The sequence below is a fragment of the Eptesicus fuscus genome, chromosome 15 (assembly GCF_027574615.1).
Source record: "Eptesicus fuscus isolate TK198812 chromosome 15, DD_ASM_mEF_20220401, whole genome shotgun sequence".
Classification (NCBI taxonomy): Eukaryota; Metazoa; Chordata; class Mammalia; order Chiroptera; family Vespertilionidae; genus Eptesicus; species Eptesicus fuscus.
The window spans coordinates 48888515-48908989 of record NC_072487.1 but is presented as its reverse complement, the minus strand read 5'-3'; the positions used below and the strand labels follow the sequence as shown (position 1 = coordinate 48908989).

At 42.5% G+C, this 20475-nt stretch overlaps 1 protein-coding gene across 3 annotated transcripts in view; it reads right to left on the bottom strand.

The window, feature by feature from the left end:
• The window catches only part of NFX1 (nuclear transcription factor, X-box binding 1), a 60906-nt gene extending 46739 nt beyond the window's left edge, over positions 1-14167 (bottom strand). For 2 of the 3 annotated variants that reach the window (XM_028146417.2, XM_008141987.3), the window contains exons 1-4: positions 14092-14167; positions 9188-10186; positions 1786-1944; positions 543-620 (exon numbers count right to left, since the gene is read on the bottom strand). In XM_028146417.2, coding sequence (XP_028002218.2) covers positions 543-620; positions 1786-1944; positions 9188-10186; positions 14092-14116 — 1261 coding nt within the window. In that variant the 5' untranslated portion in view covers positions 14117-14167. The remainder of the gene's footprint in view (positions 1-542; positions 621-1785; positions 1945-9187; positions 10187-14091) is intronic. The other variant, XM_054726909.1, reaches the window with a different exon arrangement.
• Positions 14168-20475: the final 6308 nt, after the last annotated feature.

Sequence of the window (20475 nt, the reverse complement as noted above, 5' to 3'; positions counted from 1 at the left end):
ACCACTGGCCAGGGCAAACTGAGCTATTTAAAAACAGGAAGAGTATTCCATAAAGAGGGAGGGCACAAGGATAGTTAGTAATGCTGGTCTATAGAAAATATCTCTATTATAAACATCAATAACTGATTCCTTGGGTTAAAATATACTTCAATACTACTTTCCTTATGCTGTTCAAATCTGTAATATCAAAGCTGTTAGAGCTAGAAGTGAGAAGAAGCCCATGTCTATACCTGCCTTTGCCATTTGATCAGCTCTGGTCTAAAGTGAAGACCAAGGAGAACTGCACCACGGCTTGGAAATAGCATGAGCCTGGAGGACATGACGTAAAGACCCTTCTCCAGAATACTCTGCCAAGGGCGTAAAGGTCTGTGACTCTATCTGTTTGACAGACAACATGTATATGATGTGTAGTAGACCCCTGCAGCTTTGAATTCTTATAAGTAACTTCTAAAACATGCCTAACAGACCACCTCTCCTGGGCTGGGAACTGAAGTACAATGCATGAAGTGGAAAAGACTTCAATGTATGCAAAAAAAACTTACCACAGAAACAAGTGTAGGTATTAGGAACATGTGCAGAAACATTCTGACAGGCAGGGCACCTCCAACCACTCTGGCCATCTGCCAAAAGAAGGGGGAGAAAACAAAAATAATTTCCTTTAAAAAGCACACATAATTAAAAAAAATTTAAACCTATAATAAGCCATAACATTGAAGCAGTGATGGTAATTTCCATGTTAAGGATTTAGATATTAAAAAAAAAAAAATCACAATGCTTTTGCTTTAATACTGTATTTAGGCTTATATTTATAAGGACTTTAGATACAATGAATCAAGTGGGTATCCATTTTGTTCTCTATTTAACTGAGATATAAATGACATACAACATTATGTGAGTTTTAAGGTGTACAACATGTTACTTTAATATATTTACATACTGCAATATGATTACCACAATATTGTTAGTTAATACCTCCATCTCATCACATAATTTTCATTTCTTTTTGTAGTGATAATGTTCTATTTCTCATTTTGTTAAAAGTTATTTTAGAGAGAAAGAGAAGAAGGGGGAAAAGGAAGAGAGAGAGGGAGAGAGAAACATAGATTTGTTGTTCCACTTATTCATGCGTTCATTGGTTGCTTCTAATATGTGCCCTGACTGGAGTTTGAACCCACAACCTTGACATATCGGGATGAAGCTCCAATTAACTGAGTAACCTGGCCAAGGCCTATTACAGTATTTCTAATGTCAAGATAACCATTATCTGAATGTTGGCTTGAAAAAAAAGAAAAGGATAAAATATTTTGAGTACATGCATGAAAGCCCAGATATCTTAAATTAGAAGAAGAGCCACAGTTCAGAAAGCATGTTATTAACATTTGCATTACCCATAAGTACTAGTATCCTTTGAGAAAAGCCCACAAAATACTACGGAGATTTGTTAAAGGCAAAACAACTTTCAATATTCCAAGTATGAATTAAACAGTGGGTTTCTATAAATTTTCTAAAGCAAACTACATAAGAAATGTTTTCTATACTTGCTACCTGGATAAAAACCACCATTTCAGCAGACGTGACTGATTTTATTTTACCTTAAATATATTTTAACACTGTTTTGTTTAGCTGGTTTGAGATCTACAGCTTAATACTGGCCATCTGAAATATGTGACTGAGACAACATATTCTCCCTGCAGATAAAATATTCAAGAAGAATTAAATAGCATTTTAAAAACTGAATATATTAAATGAGTGAGAATAACTACTCAGAAGAGAGAAATGACTGACCTGCTTGAGATGCTGGAGACCTTGCCCATTTTTTTATGCAGTTCAAATGAAACACGTGGTAACAGCTCTGACAACTCCACACTGGGGCCGTGACGCGAACCAATTCACAGCACACCATGCACTCATATTTTTCTGTAGTTAGTTGTTCAACTAGAGAACCTGTTTAAAAAACAAAACAGATAAACTCAAACATAGAAAACCAATCCTTACTTTAGTCAACCAAGGATCATCAAAGCATCTGAAAGAACCCAAACACAGAGGTTTTAAGGGATGTCTGAATCTGTTCAGAGACAGGCCAAGAAGAGGCAGGAATATGCTGAGGTAGAAGATTTAGGAAGTAGACATTCAGATGGGAATCCCACAATTGAGGAAACATTCCTAAGAAACCGCCCAGCAATGCCCCTCATCAGACGACTTGAGCATCCACAGGAGCAGCACACTGTAGGGCCCTGCCTTGCCCTACTTAAAGTGGGATGCTCTGGATCTACCAGATCCATGGATTCAGGCTGGGGGGGGGGGGGGGGGGGGGGCTTGTGAATGGCCAACTGCAAGAAACTGAAGCCTGGATAGCTTCCAAACAATCCATAGTGATGAGATGGTTCTTGCCCTGAAAGTCTTTTTTTTAATTCTCTCAATAAAGATATGCTTAGTGCCTATCACAAGTGCATAGTAGGGCTGCTAGACAGAAAGAGAAACAGTGCCTGGCTCCAGAAGCTCGCCATCATGGCATTATAAGACTCCTTCCAGATTTATTACTCAATATCTTCACCCACTTCCAGACTTTTTCCTCAAATACAATCTCAGCAAAGCCTTTCTATCCCAAGTACAGTCAGGTGCTCTCAGAGATGAGTGTATAATATATATATTTAGTTCATACTTTAGGCATTACTAGTATTTCATGTTATTTTATTTGTTTTTAAGTCTAAATAGGTTATAAGAATAAAATAACCTTAAATCACCCAACCTAATGCTGTGCTAAAGCACTTTACACATATTATTTAATTCTCTTAACAAAGTTAAAATATGAGTATTATTTTATAGATGAAGAAACTGAGGCTCAAAGTGGTTAAATCACTTATAAAAGGTACAAAACTAGAAATTAAAAAGCCAAAATTCAAATTCATTCCTATATGACCCAGAAGCTCACATTTTAATCCTTTGATAGTATTAGCTCTAAGATTACTTTGTCCAATTTAATAACAAAAAAATACAAACACGCCAGGACTGTGTGTTTTGTGAAGCAGGGAGTGCCTTGTCTGCCTTGCTCACTGTAGTATTTCCTGTTTCTGACATATACCAGGTGCTCAATAAATATTTGTCAGATGACTGGATGAAGGAACAAATGAGTCAAGGAAGTTACATTTTTAAAAAAATACTCCATCTTTGCATCAAACTCAAAGGGAAGTTCAGCATAATAAGGACTGAAATACATCTTTCCACTGGATGTGGCAAATAGGAAGCCATTTATGACCTTAGCAGCAGCTCTGAGTCATGTGGTGATGATGGCAGAGGAATGAGAAGTTAATCAAAATTGGGGAAAGGGGGGGGAAAGGCAAACAACTCTTGATTTGACTGTAATGGAAGGATAGAAAACACTACTGGGAGGTCATATAACAGGGTAAGTTTTTCTTGTGGTGGGTAGAACAGACTTGGGAAGATCTTCAGCTTGAGAACGTGGAATAGTAAATGTGAAAAAAATTGATGAAAGGAAATATAGGAGGAATAAGTCTGGAGTAGTCTTAGATGAAAAGGAAGGACAGCTGACCAAAGTCATACAAGAGAATATAGGCAGTCCTGAAAGCCAAATGAGGTTGGAGACACTATTCAAAAATATTTATTAAGCCCTGGCCAGTGTGGCCCAGTTGGTTGAACATCGTCCCATGCACGAAAAGTCTGCCAGTTCAATTCCCTGTCAGGGCTCACGCTCAAAGGGTTCGGTTCCTGGTCAGGGTGTTTACGGGAGGCAACCGATCAATGTTTCTCACATTGATGTTTCTTTCTCTCTCTCCTTGCCTTTCAATCTAAAATCAATAAAAGCATATTTAAAAAAAATTTACTAAAACCTACTGTGTCAGGCACTCTAGACACTTAGGATATCCAGTGAACAAAATAGACAAAAACCTTCTGCCCTATGAAGCTTATTATCTAGTGGGGGAAAGTAGACAATAAATGAATAAATTATGAAAACATGTAGCATCATCAAATAGTGATATGTTGCTATGGAGAAAAATAAACAGGAAAGGAGGATAGGGAATGCTAACAGTGGGGGAAGTATGGTTTTAAACTAAGTGATCAGAGAGGCTTCCCTGAGAAGGCAAACTGCAGCAGCGCCAAATCTGTACTATTATGTAATCTCCTGGAACAGCATTCTGTTACCCAGGAGGAGGAAAGATAGATTGCACCATCAATCCAGGGATGTGATTCTAACCGAACGGCTTGGCAGAAGGATAATACTTCAAATGACCTATGGTTAAGTCCCGCCTAGAGAGGGAATGCAGATGGGTAGGAGGCTGGCAAAACTGGTAACGGGTGGAAGAAACTGAGGGAGCCAGAAGGACAGGAATCTATGGTCAGAGAGTGGAACACACACTTTAATATTTTAGAGATGGGGCATTTCCAAGATTATTTCCCTGGTAGTGGGTATGAAAATGGAATGAAAGTCAAAGTCCCTGTGGACTAATAATAATAATAATAATAACCCTGTGGTTAATACTAATAATAATAATAACTATACTAATAATACTAATAATATACTAATAAATACTAATAAATAATAATATTTATACTAATAAATACTAATAATAATAATAATAATAACCCTGTGGTTAATAATATCAAAGAACTTGAAGATGGCACAATGCATATGATCACTAAAGTTACTCAGAATAACAGCAAGATATATGGTAAATTAGTTCCCAAATTTGAACATGCCTTAGAATCACCTGGAGGCTTGTTAAAAGGTAAGACTGCTGGGCCCCAGAATTTGTTTAGTAAATCTGAGAAAAGGCACAAGAATATGCTTTTCTAACAAGTTCCCAGGTGTTGCTAATGGCTTCTAGTCTGGAATTACACTTTGAGAACCACTGTGGTAAAGAAAAGATGTAGCTAGAAGCATTAATAAATGAAGGTTGGGAGATCTGGAGGCTAATAAATGATAAGATATGGCAGGTGATGTAGTTACAAGGTAATGGGGCATTAGGTTCAATGAAAGGAGGATTTTAAAACAAAGGTAGAAAAATGATTTAGTCTGTTTCCATCAACTACCTGCATTCCTTCAACAGCCTCCTAATGCTAACAGTGGGGGAAGTATGGTTTTAAACTAAGTGTTCGGTTAGAATCACATCCCTTTGCTTCCTCAAAGCCTAATCTCCACACAGCAGGCTGAATGCTCATTTTATTTTATTTATTTATTTATTTTTAAAATATATTTTATTGATTTTTTTACAGAGAGGAAGAGAGAGGGATAGAGAGTTAGAAACATTGATGAGAGAGAAACATCGATCAGCTGCCTCCTGCACACCCCCCACTGGGGATGTGCCCGCAACCAAGGTACATGCCCTTGACCGGAATCGAACCCGGGACCTTTCAGTCTGCAGGCCGACGCTCTATCCACTGAGCCAAACCGGTTTCGGCTGAATGCTCATTTTAGAATGTTAGAAAGATCATGCCATTCCTTTTCCCAAAACCTTCCAGCTGCTTCTCATCTTCTTACTCAGAACCAGATCTAAGAGCCTCACATAATCCAGCTCATGTGATTTCTCTGATTTCCTCCTAACTGCTTCCCCACTACCTTCACTGCTCACGATCCTGCCCCTCCACCCCAGTCCAAACCTGTTTCTGCCTCTGTCCAGAATGCTCTTCTCCAAAGAGCCACAGGGTGCACTCCTTCACTTCCCTCTGGTCTCTCTTCAAATGTCTCCTCATCAAAGAGACCAACTTTTTCTAAACTAGTGCCCCTGTTACCCTGTTCTCTTAACCTGTTTTATATTTCTTTTTAGCTTATCACCTACCTGACAAATTAAAAATTTAAGTGCTTTCTGCTTGTCTTCCCTACCAGAATGTACATCCCATTAGCACTGTATTTCCAGTATCTAGAAATGCTTGGCACATAATATTTACTCAATAAATATGAACAGTGTGCTCAAGAATATGTAGGGATATGAGGCCAAGAAAGGTTTGTTAGGCAGAACTCTAAGATGGCCTCCAACACTCCCACCCTGGGGTATGCATTTCCTGTATAATCTCCACCCCTTGAGTATGGTGGGCTGATCTAATCAGGAGAGTCCTTTTAAAATAGTCTAGAGATCAGAGACAGACTCAGAGAGGTTTGAAGAATCTATAGCAGATGCTTTCCTATAGGCCTTAAAGAAGTAAACTACCAAGTTGTGGAGAGGGCCCATGTGCTACAGAGTTGCAGGTGGCCTCTAGAAGCTGAGAGTGACCCAATAGCCAGCAAGAAAATGGGGACCTCAGTCCTACACACATAAGAAACTAAATCCTACCAACAACCAGTGAGCATGAATGAGGACCCTACACCTCAGATGAGATTGCATCCCCGGCCAAGTTTCAGTCCTGTGAGACTGAGTGAAGAACTCAGCTACCTGGACCCAGACTCCTGATCCACAGAAACTGTGACATAATAAATTTGTGGTATCTTAAGCCACTGGATTTGTGATAATTCATTATGAAACTAGAGGCCCGGTGCACGAAATTCGTGCACAGATAGGGTCCCTAGGCCTGGCCAGCGATCAGGGCTGATCAGGGCCTTCTGGCTGCAGGCCAGGGCCTTCCTTCGTTCCGCACTGCCCCCTGGTGGTCAGTGCATGTCATAGCGAGCAATCAAACTCCCAGTCAAACTCCCGCAGGGACACTTTGCATATTAGCCTTTTATGTATATAGATAGGAGACCATTAACCAGCCTTACAAATTCAGAAGCAACTCTGGTATAACATTGCCTGGCTTCACAAACAAGTCAAGGTCCCAAGAAGGACTACCTGGTGAAGCAAATTAGAACTAAAAGAACTCTAGGCCAGTGTGAAAACAGACTCAGGCAGGTGGTGGCTTCACGCGTTAGGCTGTATGTCACATTAAACTGGAGGGAGACCAGAACTGTGAAGGTCCATGAAGCTATTTGGTCTAGGTGAAATATATCCTCAGGGCAAAATGAGAAGTGTCTTCAAATATTACAAGAAGCTGATTTGCAATGATGGGGAGGGGAACTCTAAGAAGAGAGACTAGTTGCTGTGTAGCTCAAAGGCTAGAACTTGAACCAGAGGATAGAAAGTATTTATAGTAAGGAAGAACTTTCTAACAGTCGAGAAAGATACAGTCTCGCCAGGCCAGCATGTCAGTGGTTGAGCATCGACCTATGAACCAGGAGGTCATGGATTTGATTTCCAGTCAGGGCACATGCCCGGGTTGCGAGCTCTATCCCCAATAGGAGCATGCAGGAGGCAGCCAATCAATGATTCTCTCTCATCATTGATGTTTTTCTCTCTCCCCCTCTCCCTTCCTCTCTGAAATCAATAAAAAAAAAAAGAGAGAAAGATACAGTCTGCTTCTAAGCTTATAAATAAGTGAAGAGCACTGACACATAAACAAATGATGGTTTTCAGTGTAACTGCTATAATAGAAGCATGTATGTATATGTAAGGGAAAGACATATCACAGGGCTGGAAAAGATTTAGTTTATCTGTAGAGGTGAGAAAAGGTTTCCTGGAAATGTGACTAAACTAGCTTTTGAAAAATGAGTTAAGAATTCACCAATGAGCTGAGTGGTGGACATTCTAGAGAGCCAAAACATGCAACATCACGGAAAGATAAAAAGATATAGAGTCCAGGGAATAAAATGTGATGGACAGCAAAAAATGGGGTTGTTGTGTAAGGCAGAAGCCAAAATCTATAGGTGATGAAAAAAAGTGAACAAAAGGGGGCAGGGTGGTAGTAGTGACACAATTCAATATATGCTTTAGAAAGATCCCTCTCTGATCCTAGTATAAGAGATGAACTGAGAGAAACTGGAGATGCAAGATTAGTTAGGAACACTTGCAGATGAGCAGACAAAAGATGATGCAGGCTGGAACCAGGAGAGGTAGTGGAGATATTACCATCCTCTACTTGTCCTTTCATAATCCAAAAAAATCTTGCACTGATGAACAAAATAGGTCCAGAGGCATGAAGGCATGAAACAGACTGACATATCACAAATGGGGGTAGGGGGGACGGAAAGGAAGAGATTAACCAAAGAACTTATATACATATATGCATAACCAATGGGTACAGACAATAGTGTGGTGAAGGCCTGGTGGGGTGGGGCAGGCGCTGAAAAGAGGGGGAAAGGGGAGGAAAATTGGGGACATCTATAATACTGTCAACAATAAAATTTAAAAATTTAAAAAAGCAATAAAGAAATATTCACCCATGCAGAAGAAAAGAGAACACAGAAGAATCAGTTGCTACATTTTATAATATTATGGTACATTGTGTAGTCTTCTGTCAGTATTCATTATCAGTTATTTAGTTTATGATAAGAAAATAACTTTTGATTATTCATTCTGTCTTGGACTGTATGAAGAAGATCTGTATTTTTATTACAAAATTTAATAAAGTAAAAAAAAATATTGCTACTAAATATCTATATCATCCATATATGCATTTTTCAAAACCCTTACAAAATTCCTTATTTAAGAAAAAATTCCTTATTTTTATTTGCTTATGACATAAAAACTAAGTAAATAGTTACCTACTGGGGAGAGGAGGTGGTGGTGGCAGAATCCAGGCAGATGATGAACAAGAACAGAAAGAGACTTTTCACTGTGTACTTTTTTTTTTTTTTAATCCTCACCTGAGGATATGGGGGGTTTGTGTGTTTTTTAAATATTTATTTATTTAATATATTTTTATTGATTTCAGAGGAAGGGAGAGGAAGACAGAGACAGAAACAACGATGACAGAGAATCATTGATCAGCTGCCTCCTGCACGCCCCCCACTGGGGACTGACCCCCACAACTGGGGCATGTGCCCTGAACGGAATCGAACCATGACCTCCTGGTTCATAGGTAGGTGCTCAACCACTGAGCCACACAGGTCAGGCTGTTTTTTGTTGTTGTTTTTTTTAATTGATTTTAGAGAGAGAAGGGAGAGAGGGAGACAGAGAGAGAAACATAAATCAGTTGCCTCTCATACACACCCCGACTGGGAATCAAACCCACAACCTAGGTATGTGCCCTGACTGGGAATTGAACCCCCCACCTCCTGGTGTATGGGATGATGCTCCAACTAACTGAGCCACCTGTGTACCTTTTTATACTTTTTGACTTCTAAACTGTGTGAATATATTACCTATTCAAAAACTTAAAATCAGAAAAACAAAACATTTCCTACCCATCCAGGTAGATTTACCTGTGTGAGTTTCCACATTCTTTAGCACAGGATTCTGTTTGCCTCGGGGGAAAGATGCGACTTGAGGATCCTGCCTCCTTATAGCACATTTCTCTGGGTCAATCCTTCTGGAAGACTTGTTAACGACTGCCAAGTTCCCATTGTTGCAGGCAGATTTTGCTGGTCGTTCACTAAGGTTGTCCTTTAGAATGGGGGCCATGCTGTTTCTGGGTCCCGCACTTGTATGTCGTTGACCCTCCTGTTTTGGTGGATTCCTGCCTGGACGCGGCCTCGCCCCCTCCACTTCCCAGGGAGGCCTTTTCTGTGAGTGTCTTCTCTGTTCATTGCGTCTGGCCCCAGACCCATCCAGCACTCCTTTTCTAAAGGATGTATCTGAAGAGTCAGGGTGGATAACCCCCACAGGTTTGATATTTTCAGATCCGGCATCCTCGGGTTTGGGTGTCACTCTGTTACCCCACTCACATTTGAGTTTCCCCTTGACTTTCGGTCCTCTGCCATAGCTATGGACAAATTGGGCTGCTTTTTTTGGTTTTGCCCCCCTGGGATCTGCACCAACAATTTCCTTCTCACTTTCAGCAGGGCTGTGCTCTCTGAGCTTTGTCCCACTCTCTGATCTGGCCACACTTTCTAAGCCAGATACATCTGAGGTCTGGTCAGTTACACTCTGTACTCTCTTGACTCTGATATGCTGCTTTTCACTCCTCAATTTCTGTACAGGTTGATTCTGAAGGTTCTTGAGTGATTTATTAGAAGCAGAGGATTGGAAAGAAAGCTGTTGACTCTTAGGTTTGCTTCCTGAAGGATGGTAACTGTACTGATGAACCGCAGAGATGTCATCATAAGGGATTTGCCTGGAGAGGTGACACGGAGGTGGTGAACTGTAATTTCTTCTACCAATCCTATTAGAATCTAGTCTTCTTTGACTCCCACAGTGTAGACCAGATTTTTTCCTCTCCTGAGGAATGAACTCAGAAGCATCCGTATTGAATTTAAAAGTACCTAGGACACAAGAAACAGACATGCCAGGAAATTAATCAGTTAACCATGAAGCCCATCAGACTGTAAGCCATATCTAAAAGTTATTTTCCTAAGAACTTTGTATAAAACGGGCTCTTAGTAAAACATGTTTCCTGTGAAGGTGTTGGGTTCAAGGTGTCGTGGAAGACTGATCGTTGCATGTCCAGTAGCTTCACCAATAGCCAGTGCTGAGAGTTGCTAAGAAAAACTGCTCACCTGGGCCATCAGGCATTATTTATACATGCATTTATTTTATCAAAAAATTTAAAGTCAAGATCAACCAAAGGACTTGTATGCATGCATATAAGCCTAACCAGTGGTCACGGACAACAGGGGGGTGGGGGCATACTTGGGGAGGGGTTTGGGATGGGAATGGGGGGATGAGGACAATTATGTGATACCATAATCAATAAAGAAATTTAAAAAAAATTAAAGTCAGCAAATAGTTCAGAGATGAGACATCAGTTGCAGGTTCCAAGTGATCTTTAGAAACTCCAATGTAGCATTGTGCAATATCAAGTAAACAGGCTTAGGAATCAGCCAAAATCAGTTTGAAGTCTGGCCCTCCAACTTATGCTACAAGCTTAGGTATATCACTTGATTGCTTTTTGCCTAGTGTCCTCATCCAAGACAAAAGACGATAATACTATTTTAAAGGGTTACTGTGAAATTTAAATATGATTTCATATAGATAGTACTTAGCATAGTAAGTATATTAGTTTTCATCTCTTCCCCCCAGGAATATATATTAGCTGTTCCATATATAAGCTTTATAATATAGTCCAGAATCCCAGAGTCTCAAAAATTAAACATATGCCCTATTCATTTATCCGCCCCCCCCCCCCAATGCTTCTTTGTATAGTCAACTTAGTCTCATTTTGTCTGAAGCACAAAGACAAAATGATTTGCCTCAGGATACAAAACTAGTTAGGTAGCCATGTGAGAACTATATGTAGCATATAGAATATACTATGAATTTATAGGGCCAAAGAGACCTGGGTTTACTTATTGTCTTTATGGAAGTTATGTAACCCGTTTTCTTATATGTAATGGAGATAATAATAATTCCTACATCAAAGAGTTGCTATGAAGAGTAAAGCAAATTAGTAACATGTATAAGGTAGTTAAAATGGTGCTTTATTATTGCTGTTCGGATTACAGACTATCTGAGACATACAGACCCAACCACAGATGGGCACAGTTAACAGCCTGGGGGCTTTGGGTTTAATAATAATCGGGTTAGGTACTCTGTTAGGTACTTAACAGGTGCCAGGCACTATTTTAAGCACTTCGCATGTGTTAGCTCATTTAATCTTCCCTCACATTCCTGATGAGAAAACTGCTACACAGAAAGAATAAATAACTTGCCCACGGCTACAAGGGTTTTCTAAAGCAGATTTAGAATTCCACCCCAGGCTATCTGGTTCTGGAGTCCATGCTCTTTTACTATCACCATACTACACTGTCAGAGGTTGGGCAGCTGGTACCATAGAAACGTACACAAAAGTAGTGAACAAGATCAAAAAGGTCATAGGGTAACCTCTCACTCAATCCAGAATTTGTTCTGAAAGCTTTCATATAGGCAGAATTCTTGGGATGGGGTAGAGGGCCTTACAAAATGGCAAAAGGATTAGACAAATTCAGAAACTGGCAGAGAAGGTAGCAATGGCTAGATCAGACCAAGTGCGTACTGTGTAGTCCTTTCCTGCTTAAAGAAGCAAGGTCGGAGAGAGAGGCAGAAAAAGGGTCAGTAAATAACCTGGTAAAAGGATGGGAAAGGGTGTTTCATGTTAAGCAGTAGGGAGTTGATGCAACTAGAGATTCTAGACAGGGCAGTACCTATTCATACACAGAATGTGCTCCACTAGACATGATCTAGTAGGCAAAGCTCTCAGAAAGAGCCTTAAGAGACACGAGGAAGGGGAAAAGGGCACATGAGTCAGGAAACGGGACCTGAGACACAAAGATCTGAAACACCCTTTCCCCCACATTATTTTTTTTTTAAATATTTTATTGATTTTTTACAGAGAGGAAGGGAGAAGGATAGAGAGTTAGAAACATCGATGAGAGAGAAACATCGATCAGCTGCCTCTTGCACACTCCCCACTGGGGATGTGCCCGCAACCAAGGTACATGCCCTTGACCGGAATCGAACCTGGGACCTTTCAGTCTGCAGGCTGACGCTCTATCCACTGAGCCAAACCGGTTTCGGCCCCCACATTATTTTAAGTAGCTGGAAGATACTCAGTAAATGGTATGTCGCATACCAAGGCATTGCTATAGTGCAAGTGGTACCCTAGATCCAAGATTACATGGCAGCGCTGTAGGTGTCCATGGGTGGGTAGAGCAGAGTAAACTGTAGATTATAAAGTCCAGAGACAAAGCTGGCATAGGAGTACGCACATGGGCAGAAAGACAGCCCCCAGGACTGGGCTGCTGTCTGAGGACTGAGGCAGGCAAGAGAACGAAACCTTGAGTGGGGATGGAGGTGTGGGTTAGAGATCAAGCTGAAATAAGAACATGGAATAGAAACGAAGGCAAAAGCAAGCTCAGGCAAATAAGAGGGAGCGGGGAGATCTTTGGAGTATGGACTTTGTCTCTCAGTAGATGGGGAGGAGGAAGGAGGTTGTAACCTGGGGCACAACACTGTTGGCCAAAACGATGACTCACAACTAGTCCCATCCAATCCTTCTTCAAACACTGAAATGTACACCAGAAGTGAGCCTGAGATCATTGGATCCACTTTAGAGGAGATGGGAAAAGAATGGGTGGCAGAATAACAAACACCAGCAGGAAAGGTTCCCACCCACCAAGATGACTTAATACCCAAATCAGGAATGGGGTACACCAATGCAGTGTGTTCTCCAACTTTCTGACCAAGATCCACGGTAATAAATACATTTTATCTGCCACCCAGTACACAAATACATATATACTCTTCTTCGTACCCTAACAGCTGGTTACAGATAGCAGAACTAAGATTCAAATCAATGACTGTTTACAAATTTCATGTTGCAAATTGCTGCCCTGTTTTTTTCAGAAAGAGTGGGGCCTGAAACCAAATCAATGTAGTGGGTTGTGACAAACAATTCTTCAAAAGAAATAGAAAATGGTGTATTGAGAAAGTAAGGAAAGCCACTGCTTCCCGAAATTTTCGGTTCACTTTCATATTTATGTATGTGTGCACTGAGGTCTCTAAGTTTAATGTTTCTTTTCGGTTCCTGTCCAAAAGTTTGCAAAACAAAGATCTGAGGTACACTCTGAAGAGAATGGAAATGGATGTTACATTCATAGCCAAATGAGACTGTCTCTATACACAGAGGGAACTCCGGGAGAGGAAGTGAGCTAACCATTATGGAGCAGGTACAGTCCAGGGCGGGAGCCTTCACAAGAATTAACTTAATTACTCCCAACTGACGGGTGAAGAAAATGACTCAGTCACACTGCGAGTTCGTAGAAGGCCGAGATTGGAAACCACAGGTGTTCAGCGCGCGCCCCCGCCGCTGCACCGGGACGCGCGAAATACACCTTCAGCACAGCGTGCAAAGCCACTAGGCGCCGAGAGCCCGCCAGTCACCGACGCCCGCTGGTCGGAGGATCAGTGCAGCTGCTGCCCCGGGAGGGACGGGACACCCACATCGACTCGCTGGGCTCTGGGACAAACCCGCTCTCCTTGGATAACCAGATGCCGGATTTCACGACCTAGTCGAGGATGGTCGAGGTCTCCGTAAGCACGACGCGCGCGCGGCTTGGCCCTTCCGAGCCACTATCCCCAACCCTAGTGGGCGCCACTCTCGCGATATGAACGGCCGAAGCCCCAGGACTCGTCACTGACCAAACCTCCGCAACTAGAGAAGGGCCCACTCCTACACGGACCAGAGCAGTACCTGAGACAGGAGGAGCCTCCGCCATGCCGTGCGTGCCGCAACACCTAAAGCGAGCCCTGCAGTCCAGCGAGCGCTGTCACCCGGTCACGTGCCCTAGACTTCCGGCGCCGAGAGAGCGTCCGCCTCTGCGCGCCGGGTAGACGGGCCACAGAGTTTGCGCGGCCAGAGTGAACTGTGTGGTGCAATCCTGACGTCAGACAGATGCGCCACGCTCGGGGCGGAAGGAGGAGACCAGTGACTATAGCTTGCCTGGAACACGGGTGTGGGGCGGGGGCGCGGGCACTTGCGTAATCATCGTTTTCGTTAAGATTCACTGTGCTCACCTGCTATTCTGCCCTCTTGCTCTCCCACCCAACCAATTTCCCGTGGTCCTCTGAAGTCAGTTCGGACATCACCCACCGTAGTTCAGGTTAAAAAACACAAAACTGCCCAGCTGGCCTGGCTCAGAGGTTGAGCGTGGACCCACGGTTCTATGCTCGTTTGTGTTGCCCGGATTATGGGCTGAATTCCCTGTGTGGGGCGTGCAGGAGGCAGCTGATCAATGATTCTCTCTCATTGATGTTTCTATTTCTCCCTCTCCTTTCCTCTCTGAAGTCAATACAAAATAAATATATATATATAAAAATAAAACAAAATTTAGTGGTCAAAAGGCAATCTTGGGACAAACGCTCTGCAAAACAACTGGTAATATACAAAAAGCTCTTACAAATCAGAAAACAATAAACCACATGTTGGAAATGGTGAACTTGAATGGGCAGATAACAAATACGAGGGATACAACATGAGGGGGAAAGTTTGGAGGCACTGAGAGTTTTTAAAGTATAAAATATAAAAACGAGTGTGTGGAGTGTTTTGTTGTTGCATTACGAAATAGAACACAACATTTAAGTGTGAAGCATTACATTTGTAAAGTAATTCACTGGCCCAGGCTTTCATAAGAATGGGAAATAGGTTCATTCATTCACACACATTTTAATGCATACTCTGTCTCAGGCATCGCTTAAAGTGCTGGAGGTAAATGGTGAAAAAACATAAACATGGTTCCTGCCCTCATGAAATGCATTGTCTAGTAGCGGAGATAAAAAGTAAAAAAATTTTTGGCTTTATAGTTGTGAGCACACAAAACAGATTTTATTCTTGTATTATTATTATTTATTAATAATAATAATTTGCCCACCCCTGTATTTAATCATCCAAATATCTGGAAGATAATGAAAATAACATTATTAATGTTGTTACCCAAACAAACCTAGTATACAGCTTATGACTGCAATACTAAAAACCCTATATTCGCCCTAACCGGTTTGGCTCAGTGGATAGAGCGTCGGCCTGTGGACTCAAGGGTCCCAGGTTTGATTCCGGTCAAGGGCATGTACCTTGGTTGCGGGCACATCCCCAGTGGGGAGTGTGCAAGGAGGCAGCTGATTGATGTTTCTCTCTCATCGATGTTTCTAATTCTCTATCCTTCTCCCTTCCTCTCTGTAAAAAATCAATAAAATATATATTTTTAAAAACACATAAAAGCCGAAACCGGTTTGGCTCAGTGGATAGAGTGTCGGCCTGTGGACTCAAGGGTCCCAGGTTCGATTCCGGTCAAGGGCATGTACCTTGGTTGCGGGCACATCCCCAGTGGGGGGTGTGCAAGAGGCAGCTGATCAATGTTTCTCTCTCATCGATGTTTCTAACTCTCTATCCCTCTCTCTTCCTCTCTGTAAAAAATCAATAAAATATATATTAAAAAAAAAAAACAAAAAAACAAAACCCTATATTCTTTCTATCCCCGTCTTCTAATTCACTGATTGGATCCTCAGCTTCCCCTAATCTGCTGTGTATTCCTCCCAGTGTGTTCTTTATTTGTGCTATGTCATTCTTATTTCTGTTTTCATAGTTACTATACCTTTTTTCATGCTGTTGAGCATCTTTACCATTATTACTCTGTGTTTCAGATAAATTTCTTATCTCTATTTCATATCTCTTCTTCTGGAGAATTCTCTTGTTCTTTCATTTGGAGGTTGTTTCTTTGTCTCCTCATTTTGGCTGCCTGCTTGGGTTTGTGACTATGTATTAGGTAGATCTGCTACGCCTCTCAATCTCTAGTGCGGGACAGTGTCAAACACTGTTTCTCTAAAAAGTAAATTTTAATGTGAATCAGCGACTTCTAATTCTTGGGTCAACCACTGAACCACACTGGCTGGGCAAAAACTAAGTAATTTATATTTACAAATTAAACATTTGTAAAATAATTACAAATTATGTTGTTGTCATGAAAGAAACTAGCAGAGTAACAGTAATAAAGACTTACTAGGATCTGTTTCAGAAAAATGTGCCTAGAAGTGGTCAGGTAGCTCAGTTGTTAAGAGTGTCATCTTGATATGCCAAGGTTGCGGATTCCATCTCCAGTCAGGGCACATAAAGAATCAACCAGTGAATGCATAAATAAGTGGAACAACAAAAATTGATGTTTCCCTCTCCCTCTTAAAATCAGTAAATCAATGAAAAGAAAAAAAAAAAGAGAGAAAATGTAGCCAGGATTCTTTCAGGAGAACAAAGGATCAGAAAAAAGAAAGTTATGTGAAGATTCAGAGGGAACAGCATATGCAAAATCTATGAGGAAGGAAGGAAAGAGCTTGAAGTCTTCAAGGTATTAAAATATTTGCTGGACAATAGTGAGCAAAGAGAGGGACACCGTATGAAATTGCAGAGGTGGTTAAGATCATGCAGATCACCCACAGGCCATGCTGACAGATTTTATTCCAAGAGCAATAGGAAGTTATTGAAAAGCTCTAAGCAAAGATACACTTAAGGATTTCTCTTGCTCCTAGGAGAAGAGTGAATTGTGGGGAGCAAGTATAGAAGTGGGCAGACCAGTTACATTTTTGTATTCTGCAAATGCAGAATATGATGGTGGCCTTGACTAAAGTGACAGTAAATGTGGAGAAAAAAGGAAAGATCTGAAGTATATTTCAGATATAACCCTTATACAGTTTCCAAACTTTTTCCAAACAATAGGTGTGATGTGCTCTCATTATTTTGTGTTTCTGATTACTGAGCCTCACATTTCTTAATGGCATTTATGTTTCCTCTTTTAAAATTGATATCCATTGCCCATTTTCCTATTTTGTTTCTGATTACTAATGAGCCTGACATTTCATAATGACATTTGTTTCCTCTTTTTAAATTGCTTATTCATATCCATTGCCCATTGCTCTATCTTTCTTGCTGTTGGTTTCTTGTATATTATAGATGCCAATTCCTTGTCAGTTTTAGACATTTCAATTTTCATCTTCCATTAAGTCTATTAATTTTGTCCTTAACTTTGACAGATCAGTTCATCAAACAAACCTGTTGTCATCTTTAGAAATTACCAGTTTTATCAGTCTGGATCCATTCAGGAGAGAAGAGCTATACAGTAATTTGAACAGGAGAGGAATTATTTATTTAAGGACATAGTAACTATAACAGTGGATTGGAGTAATATGGATTGGCTAATAATAAAAAGAGCTGTTGTGGCTCAGTGGCCCGCACACCAAAGGGTTTTAAGTTCAATTCTCAGTCAAGGGCACAAATCTGAGTTGCAGGTTTGATCCCAACCCCAGTTGGGGTGCGTGTGTGTGGAAGGCAACCAATCAATATGTCTCTCTCACATTGATGTTTCACTCTTTTCTCTCTCTTTCCTCCATCCCTTCCATTCTCTCTGAAAATCAATGGAAAAATATCCCTGGGTGAGAATTAACTAAATAAATAAATAAAAGAATCAAAAGAGAACTCTAAAAGAATACAGGATTAGCAATATAAGGAATAGCCACTACCTCTAAGGTTGATTGAGATAGTATCCAATAAAGATCTCCCCAGAACTGAGGTGCAGACCTTGTTAGAGAAGATGTTCCTGTGGCTCACTAGGTGGCAGGAAGCCACTGCAGTGCTGTCCTGGCAGAAGTTGCCAGAAATCTGCCTGTCCAGTGTGGCTCAGTGGTTGAGCATTGACCTATGAACCAGGAGGACAAGGTTTGATTCCGGGTCAGGACACATGCCTGGGTTGTGGGCTTGATCCCCAGTAGTGGGCATGCAGGAGGCAGCTGATTAATGACTCCCTCTCATCATTGATGTTTCTATCTCTTTCTCCCTCTCCCTTCCTCTCTAAGGTATATACATACATATATATCCTATATAATAAAAGGCTAATATGCAAATCAACCAAATGGCAAAACGACCAGTCGCTATGATGCGCACTGACCACCAGGGGCAGATGCACAATACAGGAGCTGCCCCCTGGTGGTCAGTGCGCTCCCATAGGGGGAGTGCCGCTCAGCCAGAAGTTGGGGTCATGGCTGGTGAGCGCAGCAATGGTGGCGGAAGCCTCTCTCACCTTCATAGCAGCGCTAAGGATGTCTGACTGACAGCTTAGGCCCGCTCTCCCAGGCCCTAAGCCATTAGTCAGAAATCTCCTGAGGACTCCCAGACTGCAAGAGGGGGCAGGCCGGGCTGAAGTGCACGAATTTCATGCACCAGGCCTCTAGTATTTGTGTGTGTGTGTGTGTGTGTGTGTGTGTGTGTGTGTGTGTATAATTATTTTTTTTAAAGAGGTTGCCAAAAATCTACCTTGTAGGATGTTGGGAAGAGCCTTTTAGAGAGATGTATCACAAGAGACACTCCACTACAAACCACCTGAGGGGGATGCCAGAAGAAGTTTCTGGCTGCTAGCTACCAAACACTGAAAAAGCCAGCTGCTAAAGAAGCCACATGCCTTACAGGAGCCAGACACTGAAGAAGCTGCCCAGAGCACAGAAGCCTAACTAGAAACAGGAAACAAAAGCCTTTTTTCCTGCAATATCTCTCTGGTGCCCTCTACTGACAAAGCTTAATAATACCTGCAAGCAGGCAAGGGATGAATATTTAAAAGGCTCAAATCCATTTCACAGAACAGGCAAAAAGGTAAATTTGGAACTGAAAGGCAATAATTTATTAGTGGTACACTAGGAAACCTATTCATTATTTTCAAAACTTGTAAATAAATGGAAGTAAACAAACATTTATTCTTGCCTTTCCTATTTTATGCAAAGAACTGAGGTCTGAAAAAACCTTAGCATATTGTTTGTGGATTCCAAATAAATAAACTGGAGGACTGGCTGTGAAAGAGATGGATTTATTAGGATTTACGTGTGTACTGGTGGTGGCTGACCAGCGCAATTTTCCATCAAGTCCCATCTGGCCTGCGGCCAGCAAGTGCGGGGGTAGGGAGGTGTTGGGGGTTGAACGTGCCAGAGAACAAGCTGTATTAGATCAAAACACTAGCTGTTTGCAATCTGGGCTCATATCTAGAAGCAGTTTCTCTTTGGCCTTTCTTAGGCCAAGGAGCTGGCCAGGCTCCCAAGGTCTCACAGTCCACTTACAGATGGTTTTCACTATATTCCCGCAGGGTGGGAGAGGGAGTTGGAGCATGGAAAGGAGCCCATGTACCCATTTACCATACACCATAAACAGTACTTCCACAACATACCAAAACGTATGACAAGCAATGAAAGCAGTGGTCAGATAGAAATTTATAGCTATAAACAGTTACATTAAAAAGAAGTCCTAACAAAGAAGCCATTATTCAGTGCTAAAAAGAAATGAGCCCTGGTTCCGGGTGAGGCCATGTGTCCCTGGATCCGGGTGAGGCTGGGTCCCAGGTCCGGGTGAGGCCTCGCGCACCTAGCTCTGGGTGAGGCCACGTGCCCCTGGGTCTGGGAGAGGCCACGCGCCCCCGGGTCCGGGTGAGGCCATGTGTCCCTGGATCTGGGTGAGGCCTCGCGCACCTAGGTCCGGGTGAGGCCACGCGCCCCTGGGTCTGGGAGAGACCACGCGCCCCTGGACCTGGGTGAGGCTGGGTCCCTGGGCCCGGGTGAGGCCACCCGCCCCTGGGTCCGGGTGAGGCCGTGTGCCCCTGGATCCGGGTGAGGCCACGCTCCTCTGGCTCCGGGTGAAGCCGGATCCCGGGTCCGGGTGAGGCCGTGTGCCCCTGGATCCGGGTGAGGCTGGGTCCCGGGCCCGGGTGAGGCCATGCGCCCCTGGGTTCGGGTGAGGCCACACGCCCCTGGGTCCGGGTGAGGCCACGCTCCTCTGGGTCCGGGTGAAGCTAGATCCCGGGTCTGGGTGAGGCTGTGTGCCCCTGGATCCGGGTGAGGCTGGGTCCCGGGCCCGGGTGAGGTCACGCGCCCCCTGGGTCTGGGTGAGGCCACGTGCCCGAGTCCGGGTGAAGCCGTGCCCCTGGGTCTGGCCGAAACCAAACCAGAGGGAGTCGGACCTCCGTTACCACCATTTGTCCACCATCCAGAGCTGAGGGGTCAGTGCTGACATGTACACATAAGGAACTGGTGGACATTGAAATTGGGTCTCTAAAGAACT